The sequence below is a fragment of the Corvus cornix genome, chromosome 1 (genome assembly GCF_000738735.6).
Source record: "Corvus cornix cornix isolate S_Up_H32 chromosome 1, ASM73873v5, whole genome shotgun sequence".
NCBI lineage: Eukaryota > Metazoa > Chordata > Aves > Passeriformes > Corvidae > Corvus > Corvus cornix.
In genome coordinates this window covers 1,618,241-1,645,517 of record NC_046332.1, presented here as the reverse complement: position 1 = coordinate 1,645,517, position 27,277 = coordinate 1,618,241, and the positions used below count along the sequence as shown (strand labels likewise).

Genomic DNA, 27,277 nt, shown 5'->3' with positions numbered 1-27,277 from the left:
GAGTCCCTGTGGGGGTTACCTGAGGTCATTGGAGGCTGTGTTAATTGATCCAGGGGTTACCTGAGGTCGTTTGAGGCCCTGACCGGGGTTACTTGAGGTCATTGGGGTCACTTGAGGTCATTTGAGGCCCTGACTGGGGTTACTTGGGGTCATTGGGGTCACTTGAGGTCACAGGGGTTACTTGAGGTCATTTGAGAATTTTTCGTTTGATCCGGGGTTACTTGAGGTCGTTTGAGGCCCTGATCCAGGGGTTACTTGAGGTCATTGGGGTCACTTGAGGTCATTTGCAGCCCTGACCGGGGTTACTTGAGGTCATTGGGGTCACTTGAGGTCATTTGAGGCCCTGACCGGGGTTACTTGAGGTCATTGGGGTCAGTTGAGGTCACAGGGGTTACTTGAGGTCATTTGAGATTTTTTCGTTTGATCCAGGGTTACTTGAGGTCGTTTGAGGCCCCGATTCAGGGGTTACTTGAGGTCATTGGGGTCACTTGAGGTCATTTGAGGCCCTGACCGGGGTTACTTGAGGTCATTGGGGTCACTTGAGGTCATTTGAGGCCCTGACTGGGGTTACTTGGGGTCATTGGGGTCACTTGAGGTCACAGGGGTTACCTGAGGTCATTTGAGAATTTTTCGTTTGATCCGGGGTTACTTGAGGTCATTTGAGGCCCCGATTCAGGGGTTACTTGAGGTCATTGGGGTCACTTGAGGTCATTTGAGGCCCTCTCCGGGGTTACTTGAGGTCATTGGGGTCACTTGAGGTCATTTGAGGCCCTGACTGGGGTTACTTGAGGTCATTGGGGTCACTTGAGGTCATTTGAGTCTTTCCTTATTGCTCTAGGGGTTACTTGAGGTCATTGGAATATTTTTTATTGATCATGGGATTATTTGAGGCCATTTGAGGCCTTTAGCAGCGTTACTTGAGGTTACAAGGGTGTTTGAGGTCATTGGAGGCTTTTTAAATACATCCAGGGGTTGCTTGAGGTCCTTTGGGCTGACTTGGTCAGGAAGCCCAGTTAGCACAGGCGCTGCCTTTGGACTTTGCTGTCCAGAACATCCACCCAGGACTGCAGAGACAGCAGAGGCAGCAGCCAGGACAGCTGGGCACACGTGGACCCAGCACATTCATGTGAAGGTCTCCAAGCCTGGAGATTTGGCCTTCCCAGCTGGAAGAAAGGGATTGCTGGGCTAACATGAGCCACCTGTGCCTGCTTTATTGTCTGTGTTCCCTTGCTGCCCCTGCTGCAGGGAGCAGCCCTGGAACAGCCAGGAGGGGCTGTTCCCACTGTTCCAGCTTGTTAAAAAGGGCTAAGGCAACAATAACTAGGGCTTGTGAAGACAAATGGAGAAATGAGAAGAGGAGGGGTTGAGAGGAAAGATGTGTGCTGATGTCCTCACAAACAATTCGGGGTGAAGCCGAGGGTGTGAACATCTTTGCAATGGGTCTGACTGTCTGCACTGCCTTTGGTGCAGAGCCCAGGGAGCCTGGCTCCTGAAACACACAGGGGTCTGCACGAGCCTGAACTGTGGGGGAAAATGCCAGGTTCAAGGGGTGTGGGCTAGGCAGCTCGGGAAGGCTGCACCTTCCTGGTACCTCAGCAGTGGGGAAGGGAAGAGGGCACCGTGCGGCCGGGAGTTTGGGATAAAGGGAGGCTGCGCGCTCTGGTACCTGGAGAGAGAAACCCGCGGGCTGTGCCCTGGTGGCCCCTCTCCTTGACTCTAATAAAGTTGCAGGGCTCCTCTGTCTCCTTTTTGGACAGAAACCCCAGGCACTGGTGGATTTTCCTGACAAGTCTGTGCCTTTATTTCAAATACACAGCAAGATGGCAGCTGGACACATTTGTTTCCAAAGTCACCTTGTCCTGCAACCACCAAACATGAAAGCATACAATAGCATCAGGCTACTACACCCGAGATTGACCCACGATATTTATTCAGCTCTTTCAATCAGCCCAGGGAGGCTGAAGGCTCTGCCAGTTGTGCCTGTGAGCACAGAGCACCAGGGCAGCTTCCACCCTGCCCTCCTCCAGGAGAGCAGAGCTGCAGCATGCCAGAACCTTTTTAGTCACATTTTAGTCAACATTTTAGTCACCCCTGGCCCATCCACAGCAAGTGACAGCCTCAGCCCAGGCCTTTCCTTGCCAGAGAAAAGTGCAGTCTGGAGTGATTATTCCCACCCTCTTTCCTCCACCACAGAGTGTGACCAAGCTCTTCCTCCAGGGCCCTCCTGGACCCCCCTTCCCTAAAAGGCCTTGCTGCTCTACTCGTGTTCCTGAGCAGCCTCTCCTCACCTGTCTCACAGAAGGACACGTTCAGCCATCCAAATAAGCTCCAAGAATCCCCTCAGACACTCGGGGTTCCTGGAGACAGGATCTGGCTGGATATAACCCAGCCTTGGGCACAGGGATGTGTCCCAGCTCCTCCATCACTCCCCTCAAGCCAAACTTTGCCTGTTACCCTCAGAAAACTCATCAACAGCAGCAGTTCAGTTTAAAATTCAACTGCAGGGTTTTTTGCTGAACTCTTACAGCTCCATTCTCCTGCTCCCGCTCCCAAACTGCAGCTCCCGAGTCAGTTCAGAGCATCTGAGCAGGGGAAGGAAGAGGAAAAACTCTGCATCCCTTAGCAGGCACAAATGCACCCATTCAGTGCCAAATGCCTTCCTTGCACACAGAGACAAAACATCCACTAATCCTCTAAATGGGCTTTTCCCCACCAGAATCCACAATGTGGGATTTCAGTTTGGCTCAGCAGGAGGAGGCAACCCCTGAGTTACCTCTCCTGCAGATCAGCTCCTCCTGAGATATTTGTTCCTGCACCACACTCAGATGTGATAGTGCCACAGACTCCTGAGAGCCTAAAATGCTCCATCACACCACCAGCAATCCCCATTTGTGCCACTCAAACCCCGGATGTGCCAGCACCACCCAGCCTGGCTCTACCCTCGGAATCAGGGTTGGATTCCCAGCCCACACACGAGCACTGGGTTGTCTGAGCTCAGAGACTTTGTTTGGGCTCCTCTTGTGATCAACTGGTAAAAGAGAGAAATGGGGCAATATGTAGTCATCAGGTGTTAATGTCAGACATAAAAAGCTCAGGTTTTCTTTGAAATTGATGTTAAATGCTCAAATAAAGCAGTTTTATCTTTCCACTCTTTGAAAATGAAGTTACCAGTGCAAATGGCACACCCAGTTCCAATGTGATTCCTAGATGGGCCCACTGATAGTGGAAGCATTCAGGAGCCTCTAATTAATGTTATAGAAAACTGTACTTAATTACTTCTTAAGCACTTACATCTGCATGGTTGCATTACACTGAATCCATCATCATTTAAATCCATTACCTACACATAAATATGTATCAAATGTGCATTGTAAATATCTCCATCCTCTGCTTTGTTAATCACAAATGTCATGTCTAAATTACTCCAAAACCTGCAATTCTGGCTTACTCACCAAATAGTTCCATATTAAACAAAATATGCCTTATAGGATCAAAATATAATAAAATAGGAGGTGGAGGTCCTCAGGGTAGAGGAAATTATTACCAAAGACACCAGAATGACTCCACTGAAATCAGCTGTAAGTGACAAACTTCGTAAGACAACAGAAAAAATATATGGCTTAGTGCTGGAAAACCTGTTTATGACTGTTTTCTTCAATTTTCATCTAGAATTAGTAAGTGCTGATTCGACTGCTCAAGTGATAAGCTGGACACATCACACCTGTTTTGTGGTGCCTAGAAAATTCCCACTGCAAGATCTGAGCTGGCTGTCCTCAATGCAAATGCTCATGAGTGAATACATGTAATGAATTTCTGTGGAGCACTGCACTGTCTCATCTAAGTTCATCTGAAGCCAAGTTAATAAAAGGCTTCTTTAATTACAGGCACCTTTCCATGCTCCCTTTCAGACTGAGCAGTCAAATGAGCACACAGAGACATTGCTCTCCTCAGCCCCAGCAGCCATTACAGCCTTGCCACAGCACCAGCCACAGGCACAGAAAGGCTCAGGCTGAGCCCTGGGCCACGAAATGACCCCTTAAATGCTGCCATCCATCCCTGCTGGGTAAAGAACCAGAAAAACCCTTCTGAGCTGGACCTGCTTTGGGCACTTATCAACGCCACGGACACCGTCAAATGCAGATTCCAAGGTTTTCAGCTGGGAATAATAAAATGCCCAGCTGCAAACACTCTTGGATCCTGCAGGATGGACAGACAGGATCAGGCTGCTCCAGCTGCATTCCCAAATCGGCCTGGCAAGCACAAAACAGCCAGAGCAAGGCTAGGGCTTTGCAGAGGAGTAGGTGCTGCCTGCAGAGCAGGAGAAGCCATGGAAGATGAGGGGTAGCAAACAGCAGGAAGCCAATACTCTCACGGCACATTTTGGGGAAGTGGTTAAAAATCTGACTGTTCTGGGCCCTGCAGAGGAGATGAGGAGGATGCACCAGCTCCACAAGCACCAGAGAATGCCAAGGACAATCCCAGAGGCCTCTGCTGGGGTAGCACGAACATCCCTGTGCAGGACTGGCAGCAGGATTGCTGCAGGCTTCTCCGTTCACTGAGCCGTGCTGCCAGCCCCACGCTTCCCCCCAGAACACTCCTTACAGTCACTCCACTCCAGAGGGAAATGCCCTGCTCCCTTTGCACCTCGGGGGTCTGGGAAGGGCTGTGGGATATTGCACAGCAGCTCCTTCCCTCCAGCCCAGCACAGGCTGTTCATCTTCCCTGAGAGCCTCCTGACTGCCGCTGTCCCCACGCCTTTCCTCATTCCCAAATAAATGGGGACTGTGCTCTAACCAAACACCCGTGTAAGAACAGTTCCTGCCAGGCTGTTAGAGAGCAGATATCCCATCAACAGTAAACAGCAAGGAACAAAATTACTCCTCCATTACAGGCTTGAAAGTAAATTAAGGAGTCAATCAGCACATGTCAAATAGGAAGATCACAGGATGTCCCATCCCTGGCAGTGTCCAAGGCCAGCTTGGGCAGGGCTTGGAGCAGCCTGGGACAGTGGAAGGTGTCCGAGCCCATGGCAGGGGCTGGAACGAGATGATCCCTAAGGTCCTGTGCAGCCCAGAGCACTCCCTGGCTCCGTGGCCACGGGCAGCCCCTACACATAGGCATGGACACCCAGGGCCAGCCCTCCCAGGATTGACACAGCCAACACAGAATAATGGAACCACCATGGCATGGCCCTGCAGCCCCGTGGCTGCCACTCAAACAGCAAAGGAAGAGCTCCCAGCCCCAGCAGAACCAATAAACAGGCACTTCAGTAATACTCCAGCAGGTAAACACAAGCGTGGTGCAAACAGCAGGGCTGATTTCTCTCAGAGACTGCTGAAGTTCTAATTTACAGGACATGGAAAATAATTAGCAGAGCAAATATAATTTAACCACGTTGTTGATTAATTTACAAACCCATTAAAGCTCCCATATAAATTCATGGTGGGATTGTATCTGAGCCAAGGATTCAGTATTTGTACATTCTTGGAAGGATTAAATTTAAGTGCCTTATCTTGCTCAAAACCATTTTTGGAAGGAAATGAGGGGAAATCTTAATTAATGTTGTGAATTGCATCTGCTTGTTTATAATTAAAACACAGGAAAGGGGCAAGTGATGAATCTCATTATTCGTTCTCCTCTCTATTCAAACATGTCATTTCATCATGGGGAAATATCAAAAATGCCTGTGAGTAGCTAACCACAGCTCACTGTCAGCCACAGGATCCTAACAGTGTGTTAGAAAACAAATATGTCCAGGCAAAATCTAGCCTTTCCTTTCCTCCTTCCCTTGCCTTCCCTGTCCCACTACATTAAGGAATTAATACCCCTGAAGTCAGTGGTCCAACTTCTCTGTACAACCTACGTGTTTTCCTGCTCTGTGCTCCCAGCTCTGCCCTCCTCCCCTTCCTGCTCCCCAGAGCAGGTGAGAGCTGCAGCACTTTTATTCTCTATATTTGGACCTAAAATGTCCTAAAAATATGGGCCTAGAGCAACTCCAGCTCTGCCTGGGCAGAGAATACACAACATTTCAGGGCTGCTTTGGTGTGTGTTGGCTCCAAACAGGTCCCCATGGTCAGGACATTCTGTTCCCTGCCCCTTTGGCACTTTGTATTCCGGTTAATCCCCTCCTGTGGGAGCAAGAAGGGATTGTTCCTCACCCTCCTCATGGCTCTCCTTCCCCTGCTGCTCTCTTTGGGGAGGAGATAACCCTGTCACAGCCCCCTTTCTCACAGCTCCCCTGGGAATCCACAACCCCACTTAAATCCCACCTATCAAACAGGTGACAAAGTGATGATGCCCCCCTTGGATCAACACGTGGTGCAGGAAATTCAATTTCCCTGGTTTTACCTTCTGTGTGTTTTGTGAGGTGCTAACGCAGGACATTTTCCAGGCTTGGAACAGGGACCCTGTTCCAAAGTAGGATTTCTGTAGGCACAGTGGCTAAAGAGCTTCAGAGGCTGCAACTCCCTGAAGCCTCAGAGCTGCAGCCTCAGATGGATACAGACACTGCCTGAGCTGATCTGATTAAAAGTTTCACATCTGTGGACAAAACCAATCATTTGTGGCCCTTCTGCCCCAACCTACTGGAGGTCACAACACCATGTTACATCTCATTTCCTTTTCTAACAGCTCCCCAGGGTTTGGCATTCAGCCTTCCTGACATTCTTGCTGTGAAGGGCTGCCCATCCTGAAGGGCCCTCCCAGCACTTCCACAAGTGTGACACGGACAGTTCATTGAAGATAAGAACCACTGGCAAGGCTGCCCTTCTGTTACAGCCCCAGTGCCTCGGTGGCTGCAGCAGGATTTCACAGGTGGGAATTAGAGCAAAACTTCCTATTTACCTGCTTGCCAAGAGCCTGTACTGGGATTTCAGCAGAGGAAATGCTGACTGGGCAGAGAACGGAGGGAGAGCCCCTGTGCTCAGGTGAGACCCCACCTGCAGAGCTGCCCCAGCCCTGGGGCCAGCAGCACAAGGACCTGGAGCTGCTGGAGAGAGTCCAGAGGAGGCCCCAGAGCTGTTCCAGGGCTGGACCCCCTCTGCTCTGGAGCCAGCCTGGGAGAGCTGGGAATGTTCACCTGGAGAGGAGAAGCTCCAGGGAGAGCTCAGAGCCCCTTGCAGGGCCTAAAGGGGCTCCAGGAGAGCTGGAGAGGGACTGGGGACAAGGCATGGAGGGACAGGACACAGGGAATGGCTTCCCACTGAATAAAGGTAGACTTAGAATGGATGCTAAGGAAGGAATCCTTCCCTGGGAGGGTGGAGTGGCACAGCTTGCCCAGAGAAGCCTCTGTTACCTGTCCAAGCCCTCTGCTGAGAAAGCTTCTCCCTGCCTCCTTCCCTGCTCTGCCCCCAGGTGTGGAACCCCTCCAGTGGGAGGGCACAGCAGCTCCAGGGCAGTGCAGGTTCACATGTGGGACCATTCCGAGAGCTCAGCCCTGACAGGGGGAGCTCTGCTTTTATCTGAGACACGAGAGCCCTCCCTCAGCCCCCAGATGAGGAGCACACCTGCAGCAGGGATCCAAGGCAGCCTCTGACTGCTCCTGGGAGGGCTCACACAGCCACAGCTGTTCCTGGCATCCCCTGAGCCCAGGGAAACACGCAATGTCCTGGGCTGGAAGGCCCCACAGGGATCACCGAGTCCGGCTCAGGGCCCTGCACAGCCACCCCAACAAGGCCACCCTGTCCCTGGGAGCGCTGTCTCACAGGAAACACAAGGGAATTGTCCCACAGCTCCTCTGCCCTGACGTGCTGCTCCTCAAGCACTGCAGCAGTTCGCTGCCAGCAGCAGTGAGAGCATTCCTCCTCCTGGCAACGCTGACCAATTCCACTCCAATGACTTGAAAAACTCCTGCCCCTAAAATCACTCTCCTCAGCAGATTTAAACAAAACCAAATTTACCTTTTGGTCAAATGCCTTAGACAAATCAGGAGTGTTGGCTTCTATCATGAAATTAAAGATTAAATGGGTAATGGCTGGGAAACAGCTCACATCCATGGCAAACTCTCATCTACCTTGTTTTTTGCATTTCCACATTTGTATAATAAAATAATTTTTATATTCCTGTTTTCTATAAAATACTGATATCAATAAATCTATGACACAGGTGTCATTAACCCCCAGTTTCCCCTCTGTAGGGAAGCAGGGACAGGGAATTGCTCTTGTGAAAAACCAGGCCAGGTCAAGTTCCTTCCCTTGGTGGCTTCTGCAGCGTCGTCCTCGCTCAGTGACAGAGTTTTTTGTGCAGCTCCAAGGAGAACAAACACAGGGATGTGCTGGAGAGGGGTGGAGGGGATGAGGAGCATGGGGAGGAAAAGCAGAGCCCTTCACTTCCAACCCCTTCTCTTCCCTCCCCTGCAGTGTGCCAAACAATCTGTATCTCAGTATTTTGTTCTGAAGCTGTGTTGCCTCTTACCTTGTTACACCGTGGTTTTGTACTTGATCTTAATCTTCCTCTGTTTAGCTGGTACCAGCCTCCGGCCTCCTCGCATTTAAGGATTTTCTGTCTGCAGAAATTTCCCATTAGGAGTAGGGAAAACCAAAGTGTTTCTGTGGAGAAATCATCACATAGGATCCCACGTTACACGGAGGGGGAAAAAAGAAAAGATAAGGCCATTTTAGCATGAATTCATTTTCCTAAAGCTTAAAGAAAGATCACATCATTTATTTTTTGCTTAATGCTGTTTCCCATAGGATGCAGGCACGATGGAGGCAGTGCAGTGAAATTACAGCCATTTACAATCCTGCAGCACAGCAGACTCCAGGCTCTCTCCAGAGCGTGCCTCCAGCTCCCACCAACAGCTCTGGAGTCCTCTGGAGGGAACATTCACTTCATAATTTCACCACAAACCCGAGAGTCAACATCAGCTCTAGTGCTGCTAAATTATTCCCCCCTCACAAAAGCAGCTGTGAAAGAACATTATCATTACAGATCTCAAACAAGCTTTCCTTTGGTTGTTGTTACAAATTCTCATTTACGACTGTTGATGAATATTAATTCTCATTATCCCAAAATACCACCGAAGGTGCGTTCAGTCACGAATTCCTCATAAAGATAATCAGGATTTCATACTTGCAGCCTTCCAGGACCTACAAGTCAAATGGAGAGAGATTGTTTACAGGGGCTTGGAGTAGCAGGACACAGGGAATGGCTGCAAAATGAAAGAGAGTGGGTTTAGATGGGATTTGGGGAAGGAATTGCTCCCTGGGAGGGTGGACAGGCCCTGGCACAGGGTGCCCAGAGCAGCTGTGGCTGCCCCTGGATCCCTGGCAGTGCCCAAGGCCAGGTTGGAGCAGCCTGGGACAGTGGAAGGTGTCCCTGCCCATGGCAGGGGCAGGAATGGGATGAGCTTCCAGGTCCCCTCCAACCCAAACCACGTTTCTATTTGAGCAAAGACAGCCAGTGTTGCACTGATTCATCTGCAAAAGCTCTGCAAAATATTTACCGTGACTGATGAATCCTTGGGCTTGTATTTCCAGGAATTTGGCCTCAGCTTTCCTGGTTTCATCGTTTCCCAGAGACCTCCTCCCACTCAGCCACCCTCACACCAGGCTGCCTCAGCTTTTCTAAACCCAGGCAGCAAATGAAGGCACCGGGGTCAGGCAGAGCTGGGAGAGAAACAAAATGTGCTCTAATGAATTCTGCCTGGCCGTTTCTTAATTCTCCTCCTGCAAAGCACCCAAACAAACCCACTCAGGATGTTGGCTTCCAAGCAGTGCAGGCTGAGGGCTTAATTAGCCCAGAGCTCCCCAGATCGATCAGCACTGCAGTTAGAACCCAAGAAAGGAGGCAGGAATGGCCCTCGGATCTCTCAGTGTGCCCTGGAACAAAGGAGATGCTGAACACCTGAGTTCAGGTGATAACATGATCCTTCTTTTAAAAGCGTGATGAAAACTGTCACTGCTGGCCTCGGGTCTCTTTGATCTGCTGGAGTGGGGCCCTCCTGGAGAGCAGCAGGGACACCAAACCCCTCAGGCACCCTGGGGCTGAGCTGTAGCATCACATCCTCACCCTTCTGGGGCTGCTTCTGGGAAAGGTGGAACATCTTGGCACACGGGGTCACAGCTGCCTTTGGATGAAAAATAAATGGGAAAGCCTCAGGAGCAGGTGAATGGCTGCAGCCACGGGTGTAAAGGATGCTGCCATAGGAATTCTCTCTGGAAGCCATCCCCTCCCAGAAGATGAGACTCGCAAAGTGTCTCAAAAGAGGCGCCTGCTCTGTTTGTCTGTCCTGGCTCCTCCTGGCTGGGCTCCTCAGGGAACCCTTGGCAATGCAGCTGTCTGATGGCAGTGCTGTCTGTCCTCCTGCTTTCCCAGAGCACCAACTATCCTCTCTCTGCTGCCTTGGACAGCAGCATCCTCTCCCTGCTCTGTTTTGCATTGAGGCCCCCATGGCTCGGGAAGAGCCACTTAGTGCTGGGAAATGAAGGGAAATCTGTGCCTGGAGCTCGTGCAGCTGCTGATCCGATGTGAGAGGCTGGAATCATTGCAAATCATTTCAAAGCAGGGAATCAGCCAGTCCTGCTTTCCTGGAGGCTGAGGTGAGGCACTGCTTTCCCTCAGCTCCTCCTGGCCCTGGGACAGGGTTTGTGCAGCACCTCCAGCCCCCAGTTGGCCAAGTAAAATCAGGGGCTGCTCCGTGCATCCTCTGAGGAACAGCTCCCCTAAAGCTGCCCCTTTGTGCCAGCAGCACTCCCTGCACAAGGGGGTCAGAGTTGTCTTTCTGCTCAATGCAAAGTTTGTCACGGGAGGATTCTGGCTGAGATTGATCAGATCTGAGATTTGTCATATCTGAGCTAAGCCTCTGGTCTGCCAGTGACACCCTGTGCCAGGTTTCCTTCCCTTCAGTGTCCAGCTGGGAACGGCCAAAGCAGCACCTCTTTTCCTCACAGTGAGAATAAGCACCTCTCTTGAGGGAGAGAAGGTTGTGAAGTGCAGAAATCTGATAGCAGAACCAAGAGGTTCATTTCAAAAGGAAAAAAAAACCAAAAGAAGGAATTAAAAAGGTGCTTACAGTAAACATCCAAGGAAAATGCCCAAGTTCTCCCTCATCCTATCTCCTCCAGGCTTCTTTCCCAGCCTCCCGGCAGCCAGGTTTCCCTGCTGCACCGAAGGCAGCAGCGCAGCTCCAGGCAATGCAGATGGAATGATTGTGAATTGTGTGCCCATCAATAGACTCCTGATGAGCAATTTTTCTTCCATTCATGCCTGCAGTGATTAAGAAACATCCAACTGTTTCTTTTTTTTTTTAGGAAGAAACCTTTTTAAATCATTTTTTTCCTCTTCGGCTGGAAAACGGACGTGTCTGGGTTGGCCTGAGCTCTGCTGTGGCCACACAAGGAGCCGGAGGGGCTGTGAACGCAGCCCTGAGCGTCTCCTGTGCCTTCCTTGGGGATCCCTGCAGGACAATTCCTGGGTTTATCTCCTGCTCGGGGCTGGGCTGGGGCTGAGCCTGCTCAGCATCTCCAAAGCTCAGCTCCTGGTGGATGGGTTCTGCCATTCTCTGGACTGGTGGCAGCTTTAGCTCCACAGCCCAGGCTCTCCCATTTAGTGGGGAGCTGCTGCCCCTCTAAATATATTTGCTAAGGCAGGTTTTGAGTGGTTGTGTCAACACTCCCGTGGTACCAAATCCTCTTCTAACACCCCCTTTTCACTGCCAGCGAGTCAGGGATGACTTTATTCCCGGCCAGTGTTTTTGTGTGTGGCTGACAAAATTCCAGCCTCCACATGGACACTGATACAGAACTTTTTCACTTATTTATGGATTTTTAGCAAAAAAGAAGAAATTCTTGCTCATTGGTTCTAGATTACATAATTCTCTTTCAATATTCTATCCTCTATTGGTTATTATTTCTCACTTCTCATGCTAATTAGTCTGTATTTTTAGTATCTTTTTCCTCCACTTTCCAAGACATCTACTGAGTCTTTTTTAGCCTCTCCTTTATCTTCTGCTTTCTGCAAAATGTCCTTGTGGTCCATAAATTCTGCGTTCCAGATGTCCAACCTCACCAATCCATCTTCCTCTCCCAGGCTTTGTTCATCAGAGCACATCAGAGTTAGTTTATCAAAAGTCAAAGTTTCAGTCATTTTCCCCAGCTGTGTTCCCACAAAAGTAGCTTATGACAACTTTGCTGAGATTAATCTAAGAATAACACCCTGTTTATAATTTATATATGTGCTGGTTATGATTAATTAAAACAAGGATTTTAAAGGGTAATTAAAACCATTACCTACAATTATTTAAAAGCTCTCTCGTTTCCGGCACGCTCAGACCTCCCGCGTTGTGTCAGCTCAGGACTCCAGAGGTGGCACAGGAGCTGCCAGCAGATCGCAGCCTGGGATTCTCCTCCCCTGTTCCTGCGCATCCGCAGCTCACAGAGCCAGGGTGCCACCAGGAGCACCGACGTGGAACCGCCTCTGCCAGAGCAGACAGGGAATTCCAAAGGGCGCAGAGCTGCTGGGCACACCCAGCCCCTTTCCCAGGGAATTGCAGGACACAAACACAATCCAGGCCCCGCTTTGCCTGAGGGCGCGGCGGGTCCCCGTGGGCTGAGCTGCAGCCAGTGCCTCTGTGTCCACCGGCTTTCCTCTGCAAAATGGGGAACTTAACCCCAGGACTGGGATGCACAAACGGGTCACAGTGAAATCAGGAATTTCCCTAAGCCCCAAGCCAGACAAAATCCCCCACCATGCTGGAGAAAAGGTGTATTTGTTGGAATGTAACTCACACAACCTAAAGATCTTCTGGTGTTTTGTCTTTCAAGGAGAAAATGAAGCTGTTTGCCCTCTGCACTGGAGGGACCTGCACACCCCAGTCCCAGGCAGGGTGAACACCACCTCACTTCAGCAGGGTAGATTTATTTGTGCTCCCTGTGAAGTCTGAGTGGGAAGAGCTTTCCCCAGCCACGGGCGGGCAAACTGAGCTACCAGTGTCCTTTGATTTTGGTTTACTCCTGTTCAAATCGAGGCTGTCGGGGATGCACTGAGCCTTCTGCCTTCTGTGGTGTTTCCCAGCTCCTGTCTCGATGGTCTGACAGCAGTTTTCACAGGAACTGGTGCAAAACCTCCTCATTCCCTTAAATCCATTGCTGCTTCTGGAAGGGCTCTTCTGCTGTCACCAAAACAAGAGAGCCACCAGCAAAGATGGCCGTGGTGGGTTTTATCACCCTGTGCTTGAGCACAGGCGTGTGTACCTGCATCTCTCAGCATTTCTGGGCGCTGTGCTAACAGTCCCTCCAGGCCCAAACTCAGCTGAATTTCATTAGATCAGCAAAGTGGCAAAGTGACACTGTCCCTTTGCACCTGCGCTTTTCAGAAACATGCACGATGTCCCAAGGATGTTCAGTCAATAACCTGCAGGTGAGGCTGGCTCTGGCTGCTTGGACAGCGATGGAGGAGTCCGAGGAAGAAAATGCTCCCTCAAAACCAGACACCAGAGGTGAGCGATGCAGCCCTCAGCTTGGGGGGACTGTTGTTACCTCCAAACGATGCCAGTTCCTTACGAGGCAGAGAAAAGCCCTTTCCCTCCTGAAAAGAAACATCATTAAACATGGGGACAGCCCTTCCTCACCTCTTCCTGATTTCCTTGCCTTCAGGACTGGAGAGCAGGAATCCAAGAGGAAGTTCAATCGATGTGCTGTGCCTCCCCAAAAAGATCTGTTCCAGAGTCCAGGTGTAACTGCAGGTATTGCTAGCAGGAGGATGTCTGGCAGGTTCAAGCTATTCAGCCTAAATAAAACAGCCCTAACTCTCCCACAACTGAATACAACTGCTCTGTGGGGCTTCCTTTTCATTCCTCTCCACTCCCCAACCACATTTTCCCCATGCCCACCCTCTCACCCCAATCCTAAGTCTCCACACTGATGTTCCTGGCCTTCCCCTGCTCCTGCGCCCCAGCACAGCAGCATCGTTCTGGGCCACCTACAGAAGCGATGCCAATAATTCTTTCCCTGCGCTGCCTGGAAATCCGGTCCTGAGCTCCCTGGGGCAGTGCAGAGAGCTGAGCCCACAGCTCCAATGTGTCTGTACCACACTGGGGGAATCTTCCCACACTCAGCTACTGCGACTTTTATCACCACACTCTCTTTTTTATTATACCTTTAACAACAGATCTGCCTCTGCCTTTTACACAGGAGACGGGCAAGGAAGGGCCATTTAAAAATCTCTTCATTACCAGCTGCTCATTTTCTCGTGTTTCGTGAGGGTTAGAGGGGGCAGAGGATTGGATTTCCTTATCTTTTCAAGTAACTGTTCTGTTACAGCACCGTTTTTTTGATGGGAGCACCTGCTGGACGTTTTAAGGTTGGACACTGGGATCTGACAGTGAAAAAATGCGAGGTGCACCCAGCTGAGAAGGAAGGCGCACAGCCCCAGGGTGTGGTGTGCTCATGGAAGGCTGCGAGGCGGAGGGAAATGGAGCATCTGTGTGTGTCCCGGCACATCCTTGTGTGCGAGAAGTGCGTCAGGCTCTGCGAGAATCTAAGTGTTGGTGCACAGCTCAAAAGGCCGTGCAGAGCACCACGGGCTGTGTGCAGTTTGCAGGCTGCAAAGGAAAGAAAATCGTCATTTGGTTGTGGAGTGAATACAGGTTTCCAAATATCAGGCGCAAGGTCTGAGCAAACGTTTTGTCCTCGTTTATCTCTCTGCAAGATGTAGCTGGAAACTTTTCAAGTGATCACTCCTAAGGGGGAAGGTCAGCGAAGCTTTCCGTGCTGGCCCATTTTCCTTGTCGAGTTTTCAGCCGGGAGCAATTTGGTTTAGCTTCGCACTCCGCGATTCCGGGAATGTTACGGTCCGCGTCGCCGAGAAGGGCAGTAGGCAGCGCAGCGGCGTGTTCGCTGTGGTTACAAGGGGACGCTGCAGACCAGCAGCGGATCTGGCTTTTAGTACCTTTTCTAAAGGTGGGAAGAGCTGCCGGAATGGGAAGGTTCGGAACTGAAACCCCCTCCATTCCCGCAGCGGCCGCTCATGCCGGGATGCGGCGGGAGCATCGCTCCGGGGGCTCGGGCCCGCTCCTGCCGGTGTCCGCCGGGCGCAGCGCGGGTCCCGGGCCCGCGGCACCGAGGCGGGATCGGGGCCCCGGGACCCCCCCACGGAGCCCCGCGGGCGCCGTCTGGCGGACACGGAGCGGCGGGGCCGAGCAGGGCCCTCCGGTGGGCAGCGGCGGAACGGCAGCGCCTTCCAGGGGTTAATTGGTTTGTTGCTATTATTTATTCACTTACGGTCACGCTGAGCTTCTCCGTGCGCACAGGAGATGACGGGTTTCTTGCCAAGGGCTCCAAGTGACCAGCTGAACCCATGTGACACCATCCCAAAGCACCCTAAATAATTTGGAGGCGCTTTTTTCCCAGCCTAGGCAGGGAATTCTTTTCTGAGAAAAACTCCAAATTAGAAGATAGAGGCTCTGAGGGGAAGAGAGGGGTTCTGCGTTAAATTAAAAGCGCACTGGGAAAAGGAAATACCTGGAACATCTCATTCTCTCCCAGCCTGGCTTTTGTGTGATTTGCTCTGATTCCAGCTGCTCCCAGGGGATTTTCAACCTGTGGGGTTAAAATGAGCTGCCAGGTGCTGAGAACAACAAAAATAATGGGAGAACTCCCTGGATCGGGCGGTGGAGCCCCTGTGTAGTGCCATAACACAAAACAACGATAGACTGGCAGGGGAATACTGACAGTTTATTTCACAGAGCATTGCAGAGTTTATTTTGGTCTAGCTCTATTCTCATCAGAAAAGTATCATCCTCTTTTTTTTCCAAAAGAAAAAAAAAGGTAGCAAATATTCAGGACAGTAACAGTCAGTGCATTATGCGTGAAATTTGGGTCTTGTCATAAAAAAAAGAAAAAAAGTTAATTGTGAAAACAATTCTTTGTTGGTTTGCTTTCAACACTTCCAAGCTTTTAAGCACTTAACCTCTCAATAAAGTCATCTCCAAGGATAAAAACAGAACATGCAGGTGATCACCAACAGATGCCGAGGTTTAACAACATCTCTCACTTGGCAATGACAATCCACCAGGAATGTTTCAATACAGCACCACATCAAAGGGAGAAGCAACTCAGTTCTCAAAACACCTTCAAATCCACCAAAATCTTGCAGTTCTGCAGAACAAGACACACTGTATTTCACAGACTGGGGAGTACCATGGAGAAGGAGAGTATTTGGGCAAGGTAAGAGGGAGCATGGACCAGGGCCTTGTTCCACATACATTCCTAAAAACCCAGGGAAGATGCAAAGGAATAAAGTCTGGATTTTACGTGGTGCTTTTTTAGGTGGTGGAGCACCAAAATGCACACTTTCATTATCAATGGGGTTTTTCACAGAGATAAGTCGGCCACTTTTGTCCCCAACTCTTACACACCAAGCCCTAAACTCCAGGGCTTCAAAATGCCACCGGATCTCAGCTGAAAAGGCCAGAGCAGTTCCAAAGCAAGAACAAACTGCTCAGGGCTGTTTCTCTCCTGCCTTTAGGTGTGGAATGTGATGTGTATCGGCATCCCCCAGACTGCCTTCTCCTCTCCTTTTTCAATTTATCTTTTTTTTTACTTTTAACCTCTGCTCTAAGATTTTGGTTTAAAGCCTTTTGCATTGGAAACTTGCTGATGGGAGCTCCTGCCTTCAGAGCCCGTCAGCACTGGCTGCAAGACCATCGCTCCTTTGGAGGACATGAACCTGCAGCTGTAAAGATCCTGCTTTTACAGCAAGGAGCAAAGGTCTCCTTGCAGGAATACATCATATCCCGGGGTTGTTTTGCCTTCCAAACTATTTACAATTTCTTCACCCACGGGCATCTCCTTGGCCCAGAGAGAGGGGAATCTCCCCCTGCACCACCACCTCCTCTTCCAGAAGGGAAACAAGGAGTGACTGCAAATGCCACTTGGAGTGGCAGGCACTTCAGCCAGATGCCAGGAGTGATGGTGCCCATGGCACTGCCTGTCTGTCACAAGCCATCTGGGCTCCCAGCAGAGCCCAGCTTGGGGAGAAGAGAGGAAAAAAAGGAGAAAAAAAAAATCCAAACCTGCTGCCAGCAGAGCCCAATCTACAGGAAATGCTCAGGATTTGCCTTCACAACTCTGGCAGGACATTCCAAGAAGGCCATTCCCCATCGAGCATCCAGGCTTTGGGGAAAGAGGATGGGACAAGGAGCAGGTGCCCGAGCGCCTGAGCCAGTGCAGGCCCTTCCCCGGCTCTGAACTTCAGCAGGGAGGAGCAGCGTGAATTCCTCTCCTCGGCAAGCCTCTCTTCTCCCAACAGCCTCCTGGTGCATCAGAGCTACACTTCCATTGCCCAGGAAAAGGGGAATGAGGGAAAACCAAAAGAAAATAAACCATAACAAAAGGAACACTTCACAAGAACATCACAACATTCAGCTACACAGTCGCTGCACCGGGGAAGGACTGGATTAGGGAACGGGGGAGAAAGGGGACACGCGTCCACCGTGTTGCTCCCAAAACCCCCCCAGGGGACTCAGGCTCTCACATCAAGATCCAAAGAACTTCAGCCATAAGGTTGAGGATTTAATGAACACAGTATTTCCACTCATGCCCTGGAAAGAATTACGCTCAAAAAAAAAAAAGACAAAAAATTCGTTTTTTCTACATATTTACAAAAATAAGCCCCCCAGCCTCACAACCAGGGAGGTGGAGCAGCCAGTGGTGGGGAGCGGGAGGGGGTTTCTGCCCGACCAGCAGTTCCTCGGAGGTTCCCATCCCGCAGGAAGCAGGAGAGCGCGGCTCTCGCTGCCAGAGCGTGCGCAGGGCCGGAGCAGAGTCCTCAGTTGAGCCGGAGTTTGGTGTCCCGGTGGTCCGTGGGTGTCACCATCTCGTTGGCGTAGCCGTTCTCGGAGCAGAAGGACAGCTCGTCCGTGGTCTCCACACCGTTGCTGATCTCTGGGAAGGGCAGAAAAGCAGGGATGTCACCGCAGGAGCATCCACCCTGGATGGAGAAACTGAGGTGCTGAGCAGCCCTGCAATCCCAGCCCATGGGGTCCATCAGATCCTACAGGGACTTAGGAACACTGCACTCATTTCCAACCACTTCTGAACAGGATCTGCCTCCAGTTTGGAGCTCCACATTTCAGCCCTTCACCGTGGTGCCACCACCAGAGGCACAGCTGGATCCCCCCCTACACCTGATGTCACTGTCACAGGCTGAGCAAGGCACCTGTGGGAGAGTGGTACCAAGTACTGAGCCAAATCCCTGCCCAAATGGCCATCCTGGAAAAGGACTGACTCCTTTAGTCCCTGGTTTCACTGGGAAAAACCTACACCCACTGATGTTTTAATGGCAAACATCCACCCTAGGCAAGAACAATTGTTCCAGAGGCACAGAACTTCAATCCCCATCCCCCACCTTAAGGATATTTTATGTCTGGGATGTTTTATGTCTGGGACACGTTAGATAAGCTTAATTCTGCTGTGCCCAAGCTTTCCTTGTCTGGGTTCCCTGGATTTACACCCGATTTTCACCACCTCTGGCTGGCATTTCACACAATAAGCAAAGTTGCCTTTTTGCTGTGTCTGTGCCCAGTGCACTAAACCCTGATCCCTGCTGGGCATCTCCCGACCCTAAATACAAAAAAAAAGAAAACCCATAACAAAGCTCAGGGGGTGGAGGGATTATATTCACATTCCTTCAAAGGTGAGTTTTTCAGCTTCATGCACCACATTTAACCTTTTAAAGCTAAACATTTCCATCTTTGCTCACATTTTTGATATCTGTCTTAGAGGTGGCATGTGATGGACACGTTACAAATGTGTTCCAACAGAAATAAACTCCGGAAGGAGCACAAGGATATCAGGAACCCCTCAATCTCTAATGCCACTGAATTTCAGGTCTACCCCAAACTCATCACCGTATCTGTGGCCACATGTGCCATTATTAGTGGGTTTTATGGCTTTTGACAATGAAGAGTGGAGAAGATGTGGGACAGTGTAAGATGGGATAACTTGGGAAGCTAAATGCAGGACTTCTGAGCGTATCAGTGCTCAGACATGAACCAGTTTGGGATGGATCACAGAATGGTTTGGGTTGAAAAGGACCTTAAGGCTCACCTCATTCCAACCCCCATGAGCCTTGCCCATATCCCTCAAGTGCAATGCAGCAAGGTCAGCCCAGTCCCCTGACCCACAGCAGGAAAAGACTCCCAAATCAAGACCAGCTCCTCCCTCAACAGGGTGACAGCTGAGGGAAGGACCCACCAGCCCCATTCCTACCTGAGAAGATCAGCTTCTCCTTCATGATCTTGACATCCTGGCTGGAGCGGCGGACAGCAGCGCTGAGCATGATCTGCTCCGGGTTGTAGGTCCTGATGCTTCCCAGGCGCCACCTGCAAGACAGGAGCAGGATTTCAGGGACTGGTCTCTCCAGACACAGGAGCATCCTCTGTGCAAGAGGCCACCAAGTCCCTTTGCTCCCTTGCACCTACACAACCCCACATGGCAGGAGGATGCTCAGAGATCAGAGTGTTACCTCAGGAATCTTTAACCACCTTTAGCACCCAAATTCCACCTGGGAATTTGACCCATGCATTCACATATCCATGAACTAATTTCCCCAAGAACTGCAGCTTTTCCACAGCCCTCTCCTGCTGTACAATGGAGACAGAGGTGTTTTAACTTTGAGAGGGAAGAAACAAGAGAACAAGGCAAGTAAAGAAACCACCACCTTTCCCTCACTGAGTGCCAGTCAGGCTTGTGAGAGAAGAGAGCTCAGAGACAATTTAAAGTCTCAAATCTGAGACACAGCAAGGAAATGGTCTCAGAGTGTGTCAGGAGAGGTTTAGATTGGGTATTAGGAAATATTCCTCCCCCAAAAGGGGCTGTCCAACCCCGGCACAGCTGCCCAGAGCCATAGTGGAGTGCTAATCTTTGGAGGGATTTAACAGCCATGCGGATGTGGCACTTGGGGGCACTGAGAGCAGCCCTGTGGCAGACCCTCATTAGGAGGGGAAGATGGGCTGCTGGAATAGGGAAAACACGGCCTGGTGGGCTCAGCCAAGGCCCCTGTACCCAAGAGCCCACCACAATGGGATTATGTTTAGGCCAGGCTTTCATAGTCCACACCCCACTGACCCATCAGTAAATCCCACTCTCCCTGCCAGAGCCAGGGATGCTCTAAAGCTATTTAATAAAGAAACAGCAGGGATTTAGGGTGGCTTATGAAGTTTCTGATCTGCTGGCACCATCTAGTGGCTCACCCACACAAGAGAAGGTGATCAAAACAATCACCTTCTCTTCAATTTCTAACCCCCCTACCCAGCAGATTTGAGGAGCTCACAAATCTTCAGCCTGGGTCTACAGCATGAGCCTGACAAATCAATATCCACAAAAGAGGTTCTGCAATTTTTTTCCCCCAGGTAAATCTAGCTGGTGTCAGTTTTGTGGACCCCCTTCCCAAATCCCAGTGGTTGACACTGGGTGACCATCAGGCTTTGACCAGGGTACAGATGAAGGCTACACAGAAAAGAAGGGGTGGGATGGCAACACGACACAACTCACAGACCCATGGACAGAAGCAATGAAGAGGAAGCACAAGGAGGCAAAGACATTAAAGTATAAAACAAAAATTAATTTTTTTTTTTTGTCTATCATCATCATCATCTAAACTGAGCCACTCTGACCTGGAACATATTTTTGGCTTTAGTGTCCCCTGCAGGCAGATCCCACTAAGGCCAATGTGATTGCAAGATCACACAGGATAAGACCCTCCTTAAACTCTAAATCAGGACCAAAACACATTGGTACAACAATGAGCCTTTTCTTTGCCCACCACACCAGGCTTTTCAGCATCAAGTCACTCTGTGGCCAAAGGCGACCTCTTGCCCACAGATCCCAGCCATTCCATGGAGGACACAGGTCATTCTGAGGCACAGAGACCCAGCCTCAAACATGTGCAGGGACCAAGGGCTTTTCTCCTCCTGCCAAGAGGAACAAGCAGTGCTCTGTGCTCTCCATCTCCCGTGGCGGCTGTGGGCAGCCCCAGAGCGGTAAAACATGCACAAGGAGATGATGGCTCCTCTCCCAGGGCTGCATTGCTCTGATTGAGCCAGGAGAGGGTAACCCCATCTTCCAGGGGTGCTTTGAAATATCCTCTTAGAAGAGCCACCAGTACATTTAACCACGATGCAACTCCAACCAACACCACGTGAAACACTCTGTGCTGCGCTCAGTAGCCTTGGGGTCTCCAAAAAGCTGGTTGAATAGAAAATAGCACCTCTCCTACCCCCTTGGACTCTGTTGTGATGGACCAGGTTTGGGACTGCAGCGTGCAAAAAGGCCAGAGAGACAGCAGGAAGGTCCTGTTCTGGGAGGCTGGCGTCAGAGCAGACCAGACGGACACGGGGTGGGAACAGACTAAAAAATACTGGGACAACAACACAGAGACAGCATACACCGGGTTAGGGCCACGGCCAGACCCTGGGTGGGAGGGGAGATGCTCAATGCCATGGAAAGGGGCTGGGAGAGGGGTCGAGATAAAAGTGGGGTTGATCAGCACTGAGGTGATAAGATGGAGCGAGCACAGAGCCAAGCCAGCTGCAAAGAGTTCCCCTCCTGTGCCTGTTCCTGCCTAAAGCCTGCCCAGCTCCTCCATGCTGGCCTTCTCTTCATCCACGAGCAACAGGAAGGCGAGAAGGGGGAACCACCCGACCTCCCTGCACCCACAGGAGGGCTCAGCCCAGCCCCACAGCCAGGCCCTGTTTCGGGGAGATGCCACGAGGCCATAACACCGCAATCCAAAGCACCTCATGGACCCCTGCAAGGGCCAACCCTGACCCCGAGGCAGTGGGTGGGGGCAACAAATTCCTCAGGAATACAAGCCCATGGCACAGAGCGGGAGCAATGGAGAAGGGAACGCGTGGAGAGTTTGGTCCGAGCAGGGCGGCAGCAAAGGCTTTACTGCAGACAAGCGACAGCGCTTCCCTCCAAAGGGATGGCAACAGCCAAGGCCAGGAGAAATCTGGGAATCAGACTGCTGGCACTTCAAATCCAGCGCCCCAGGCTCAATTCCCTCCCCTACCACAGTGCTCTGTATTTTCACACTGTATTTCCAGTTTCACAGTGGTGTAACTTGGGAAGATCCCAAGCACTGAGGGCAGCAATTGATGAGCCAAACCTTTCCAGTTATCAGCTCCATTAATTCAAAGAATTAATTAGAGAAGCACTATCATATGTAATTGACTAGATTCCATGGTTTTCTTTAGGATAGGCCTGTTCAGAAGAGGCTGATCTCAAACACCTCTGGTAAATACAGGAAGGAAGGGGATATTTTGCATGGGATTATTTCCACAGAGAAAGCATTACATCCTCTGGGAATCTCCCAATTACAACATGCCCCAAGACCTCAGAACTGGGCTGTTTTAAAAGGCAGTGACTTAGATCATTGTAACAGAAGGTCAGATTGCCTTCAAAACATCCACTGGCTTCAGCATCAGACCTCCATGGTGGCTCATGGCTATGGACTGTGCAATGTTCAAACCCTCATGGTCCCTTCCTGAAGCCAGATGTTGGAAAGCATCAGGAAAAGCTGCATCCTACCCTGTCCATCTGCAGTGAAGCCATAGCAGAGAGGGAGAAAGAAAGAGAGAAAGGAAGATTGAATGAAAAAGAGAAAGAGGAGGAAAGCACCAGAATTACCTGATCATGTGATAGCTGTGAGATGCCAGAATGCAGCAGAGAGAGAAAGAGGAGGAACATGCACAACAGTCAGAGCAGTAAGAAAATAACAAGGCAAAGAGGCAAAAAAAGGTTAGTCAGAAGTCATCACAGTTGGTATTTCCCCTCTGGAGAGGCTGCCACAATCCTGTCACCGGGGCTGGAGCAGAAGAGCAGGAGCAGCCCCTGCCCTCAGCTGCGGAGAAGAGAAAAGCCATGCGGAGGAGAGGACGAGCACATCGAAGCAGTGTCTCTGCTCCCACCCACCCCCTCATCCTGCAGCTCTGGTTTGCCCTAAAAAGGACTTGGGGGAAAAAACCAAACCAAACAAAAACACACCAAAAAAACCAACCATGACACTGAAGGCTAAATGCCAAGCCCAGCTCCCCAGAGCTGAATCCCATCAGCAGGTGGTCATTGGGCAATCCTGCTCTGATTTGGTTTTGACACATCCTCAATGCTGCTACCAATTCTTTCATGTGGTGGAGAAACTGGAACATCAGGGAAAGGGGTCTGTCCTGCAAAAGGCTCTTGGAAGAGCAAGCCCTTTGCTGCAGGAAAGTCCAGCTTCTGGAGTAGAGCTTCTCCTCCTTCTTTCTAACAAAGCAACTGATTTGAGTTGCAGTATCGTAACATTTCCCATAATAATTCCCTGCCTCTGGCAGGGGGGTTGGAACTAAATGATCTTTAAGGTCCCTTCCAACCCAAACTATTCCAATTACTCCATAATATTTCTAGTTCTTCATCCAAACAGGAAGAACTGATTTAAGAGAACTGTAACGGGTTCCTTTTGAACACTATAATGGTGGAATCTCAAAAGCCCTCTCCTCTTCTCCCTTTAAAGCACTGTGATGTCTTTCTCAACACCCATTTCCCTAAAGCATTTACAGCTTGCTTCCACAGATTTTAGGAGCAAAGCAAGGCATCTGACACTACTAATCTGTGATCTCTCGTTCTGAAAAGGTGCATCCAATTCTACATCCCATCTTGGGAGTGAAATTATTGTTTGCAAGGATTTTTTAATAAATATTTCCCCTGCTATTGCAATCCAAGAACTGAGGGTCAGGGTGCTCCTCTCTCCCATCTCCACCAGACAATCTGGACAAAAACACAGGTCACAAATACCCAAGAGCAGAGCTGTAACAAACTTACTTCTGGAATATAAAAACTCCTACAATTACGAGAAATGAAATGAGATCAGACGTGATCCAGATTAGGTGGTACTCGTCTGGAGGCTGCAAGACAGAAAACAGAAGCAGACCTTAAACATTTGGGTTTGTGCAATCACAGGGAGACCACACGTGGCTGGAGTTACCACCAAGGAGCAAGAAAAGCACAGAGCTGCAGGGGTCAGGTATAAATCACAACATTTATGACCTTCCTAATGCCAGGCTGTCATCCAAAACTATCAGGGAAAACTGCGAACGGGAAGAATTTGAAACTCTCCCTCCTTTTGTATGCTGACATTTTCTCAGAGCTCTCTGGGCTGAAAGTTTCCTTTCTCAGCTGTACCTAAGGGTGAGGGCAAGGTGCTGTTTGGCAGTCCAGGTCTGGAGGAAAACAGGGAAATATATCCATGCAGGGTCCATTTTAACTGCAGATGGGAGCTTTTAGGCACAGCCCCCATGCTGCAAATGCAGTTTATGTCCTTTCAGGCACTGGTAGGTGTGGTTCCAGGTGCCAGTCTAAGTGGTCATCACACCAGCTGAGGCCAGGTGAACCATCATCACGGGGTCTCTACTTGTTCTTGCTCAGCAATGGGGTAGCCAGAGGTAAAACTTGTCTTTAATTTGGGATTAAGAACAGGCAAAAACCTAATTTTGCAACTTGGCCAAGACACAGAGGCCTGGTTTGCTGGTTCACCTGCGTGCCTGCTTCTCCTGCAACTGTAACAGCTGCTCAGCAGGTCTGCAAAGGTGTTTTCCCTCAGAGGAAAACTGGAAAAATCATGTGGGTTAAACAGGGAATGCAAGGCAGTCTCCAAGGATCCCACCCAAACTGAAAGGACTGTGCAAGAGGAGCATCAATTCATAACCATCTCAGGGCTCAGCTCTACAGAGGGGGGAAAACCCTCAAGCCCAACCAAACCTCCCTGGAAAATCCCACTGGGCACAGGGCTGCAGTGGCCAACACCTCTACACCCACCCACTGCACTTCCTCCTCCCAGATCTCCCAGCCCCTCCCAGGGTGGTGCTTACCATGAGCCAGATGGGGAAAGGCACCTTGCGGAGGACGTGGGAGCTGTCGGAGGTGACCGAGGGGACGCCGGCACACCACAGGATGGAGAACAGCCAGGGCTCGTTCACCGTGTACAGGTTCACACTCAGGTTGGCCATGGCATAGTCCCTGCCAGGGGACACACAGCGTGACATGCAGGACCCCACCAAACCTCATCTCCAAGAGCTGCTCTTGCCATCGACCACAGACAGCTTTATGTGGTTTGAAACGTGTGAAATAGAGTTTTGAACAGGGTGTGGGCACTTCAAGAGCGGGCCGAGGGCACTGCAAGCCAATGGTTTGATCCTGACAGCTTTCCTCACCTCTTGGCTGCTGTCTGGCACAGGCCACAGCCCATCTCAGATGCCTCCCCAGGAATGATGGACATGGTGTGTTTCTGGAACAACCATTTCATCATGCTGATGCAAAATTAGCATCTGCCTCAGACGCCTGTAACACTTCAGGAGCAATTTGCTTAATTAAACACTGACAGACCTGTCTCCAACATCAATTCCTACAACTTCCATGCCTTTGTTTTGGGGACAATTGCAGAGTTACAGCTCCCAGCCTCCTGAGGTCATTTTCCAAGTGCCTAAAACTGCCAGCTGGGGTCCAGGAGCTGCCAGCAGCAAACCAAGCACTGGCAGCCAGATTACCAATTACCTGGTACCCAGATAATACACATAAATTGCTGTTTCCTTATCTGTGAAGCAGAAGCATCAACAATCTCCCTCACACGGGCAGCACAGGTTAATCCCTGCAATTTAACACTGGCAAAACACTTTGAGGTGGAAGGCCACAGTGCAAAACATGGACATCTCTAAGCTCACAACAGGAATAAGGTGCTCCAAAGGGGTTCTCAGGGGCAGGGGTGGTTGCAGCAATGTTACATCCAGGTGCTGGATTTGGGGAGAACTGAGAGAACTGTGTTAAACCAGGACTGCAGCAACATCTGACTGGGCACCACAGGGTTCAAGAAACATTCAGGTGACAGCTCTTACAGCTCAGGTGGGATTGATGGGAGATTGAGGCTGATAAACTGGGATAGAAGAGCAAGTTAGCATAGAGCCCTCTCCATGGGACAGAGAAAATAGGAGGAAAAATAAGCAGGAATTATCCTGCAGGTAAAGCAGAACCTTGGTTTTAAGGAGCTGCACTGACTGCTGGCAGCCACAGAAAGACACAGCTGGATCACCCTGAACAGGGCCATGCTCTCAGACAGCTGCAGGCTCAGCTCTTCCCTACTTCCAGCTCTAACATGCAGCAAGACAGCTCCTTTGGAGGTATTTCTCTTCTGCAAACCTGCTTAATTTAGATTTTAAAAACCAGGAAAGCCCTACTAGAAACAATCTGCCCTCCCTGAGAAAGGGGGGCAAAGTTGGGAGCTGAAACACCACAGAGTTCAAATACAGGCTCAGGCAGGACAGGAACCCCTTGCTGTGCCAAGGTCATTACAGAGAAGAGCTGATCAGTCTAAATGGATGATACAGGACAGGAATTCCTCTTCCTGCAAAGAGAACTTTCTGAAAGCACATCCAGACTTCGGGCTAATCAAAATTCTGTGCTAGCAGCTCTGGAGCAGACAAATGGAGCCAAAGAGCAGCTGCTAATGAGGATGAAGCAGCACTCGGAGGGAACTCAGTGTGAAAGGCCTTCACTTTTTCCCAGAGCTGTGAGCGTAATAAGAATCAGCCAATTCACACATTTGTATTTCAAAGAGGATCAGCATATCCTGAGACAGCATGTAGACATGTCAGAGGCAGCTGTGCACTCCCAGAAACAGCCTGGATTCCGGATGACGGGTAGTGAAAAGCTTGCACAGCTCAAGCTTTCAAGAGCAAATCCATCTGAAAAGATCCCTCTGTGCAGCCAGACAGGCTGGGACGCTCAGGAAAGGATGGTGTGGGCTCTCACAGAGGCAGTACCTGACATCCTCGTTCGTGACCTTGGTGTAGCGCAGGTTGAGCTTCACGATGCCCTTCTCCCTCAGGCGCTCTGCATCCAGCTTGAGGCCAGAGGTCTGCTGGAAACCCGGAGCAACCCGTCGGACCAGCTGCCGCTCCGCGTCCGGCAGCCACATCACCTGTGCGGGGTGCGAGACAGGGCACCGGTTACGGCAAACGTGGCTCCCAGATCTGGGAACACTCCAGGGCGGGGCATGGAATAGCCCTGAGCTCATACCGCGATTCCCAAGCATGTCAAATCAACAGCTCATGGCCAGCTGCCAGAGGTGAAGTGGATCATTGGATCGCAGAGTGGTTTGGGTAGAAAGGGACCTTCCAAGTCATCTCGTTCCAACCCCCTGCCATTCCAACACCTTCCTCTAGACCAGGCTGCTCCAAGCCCCAGCCAGCCTGGTCTTAACTCAGTGACACTCATCTACCAAAGCATCAGAGTAGCACAGAAACAGCCAT

General features: G+C 50.5%; 1 protein-coding gene across 3 annotated transcripts in view; it reads right to left on the bottom strand.

Moving 5' to 3' along the window:
• Window positions 1–15,650: 15,650 nt before the first annotated feature.
• Window positions 15,651–27,277, bottom strand: part of GDPD5 (glycerophosphodiester phosphodiesterase domain containing 5) — a 106,313-nt gene continuing 94,686 nt past the window's right edge. For 2 of the 3 annotated variants that reach the window (XM_039556043.1, XM_039556049.1), the window contains exons 12-17: window positions 26,789–26,946; window positions 24,845–24,992; window positions 23,799–23,881; window positions 22,629–22,643; window positions 19,209–19,321; window positions 15,651–17,882 (exon numbers count right to left, since the gene is read on the bottom strand). In XM_039556043.1, coding sequence (XP_039411977.1) covers window positions 17,767–17,882; window positions 19,209–19,321; window positions 22,629–22,643; window positions 23,799–23,881; window positions 24,845–24,992; window positions 26,789–26,946 — 633 coding nt within the window. In that variant the 3' untranslated portion in view covers window positions 15,651–17,766. The remainder of the gene's footprint in view (window positions 17,883–19,208; window positions 19,322–22,628; window positions 22,644–23,798; window positions 23,882–24,844; window positions 24,993–26,788; window positions 26,947–27,277) is intronic. The other variant, XM_039556056.1, reaches the window with a different exon arrangement.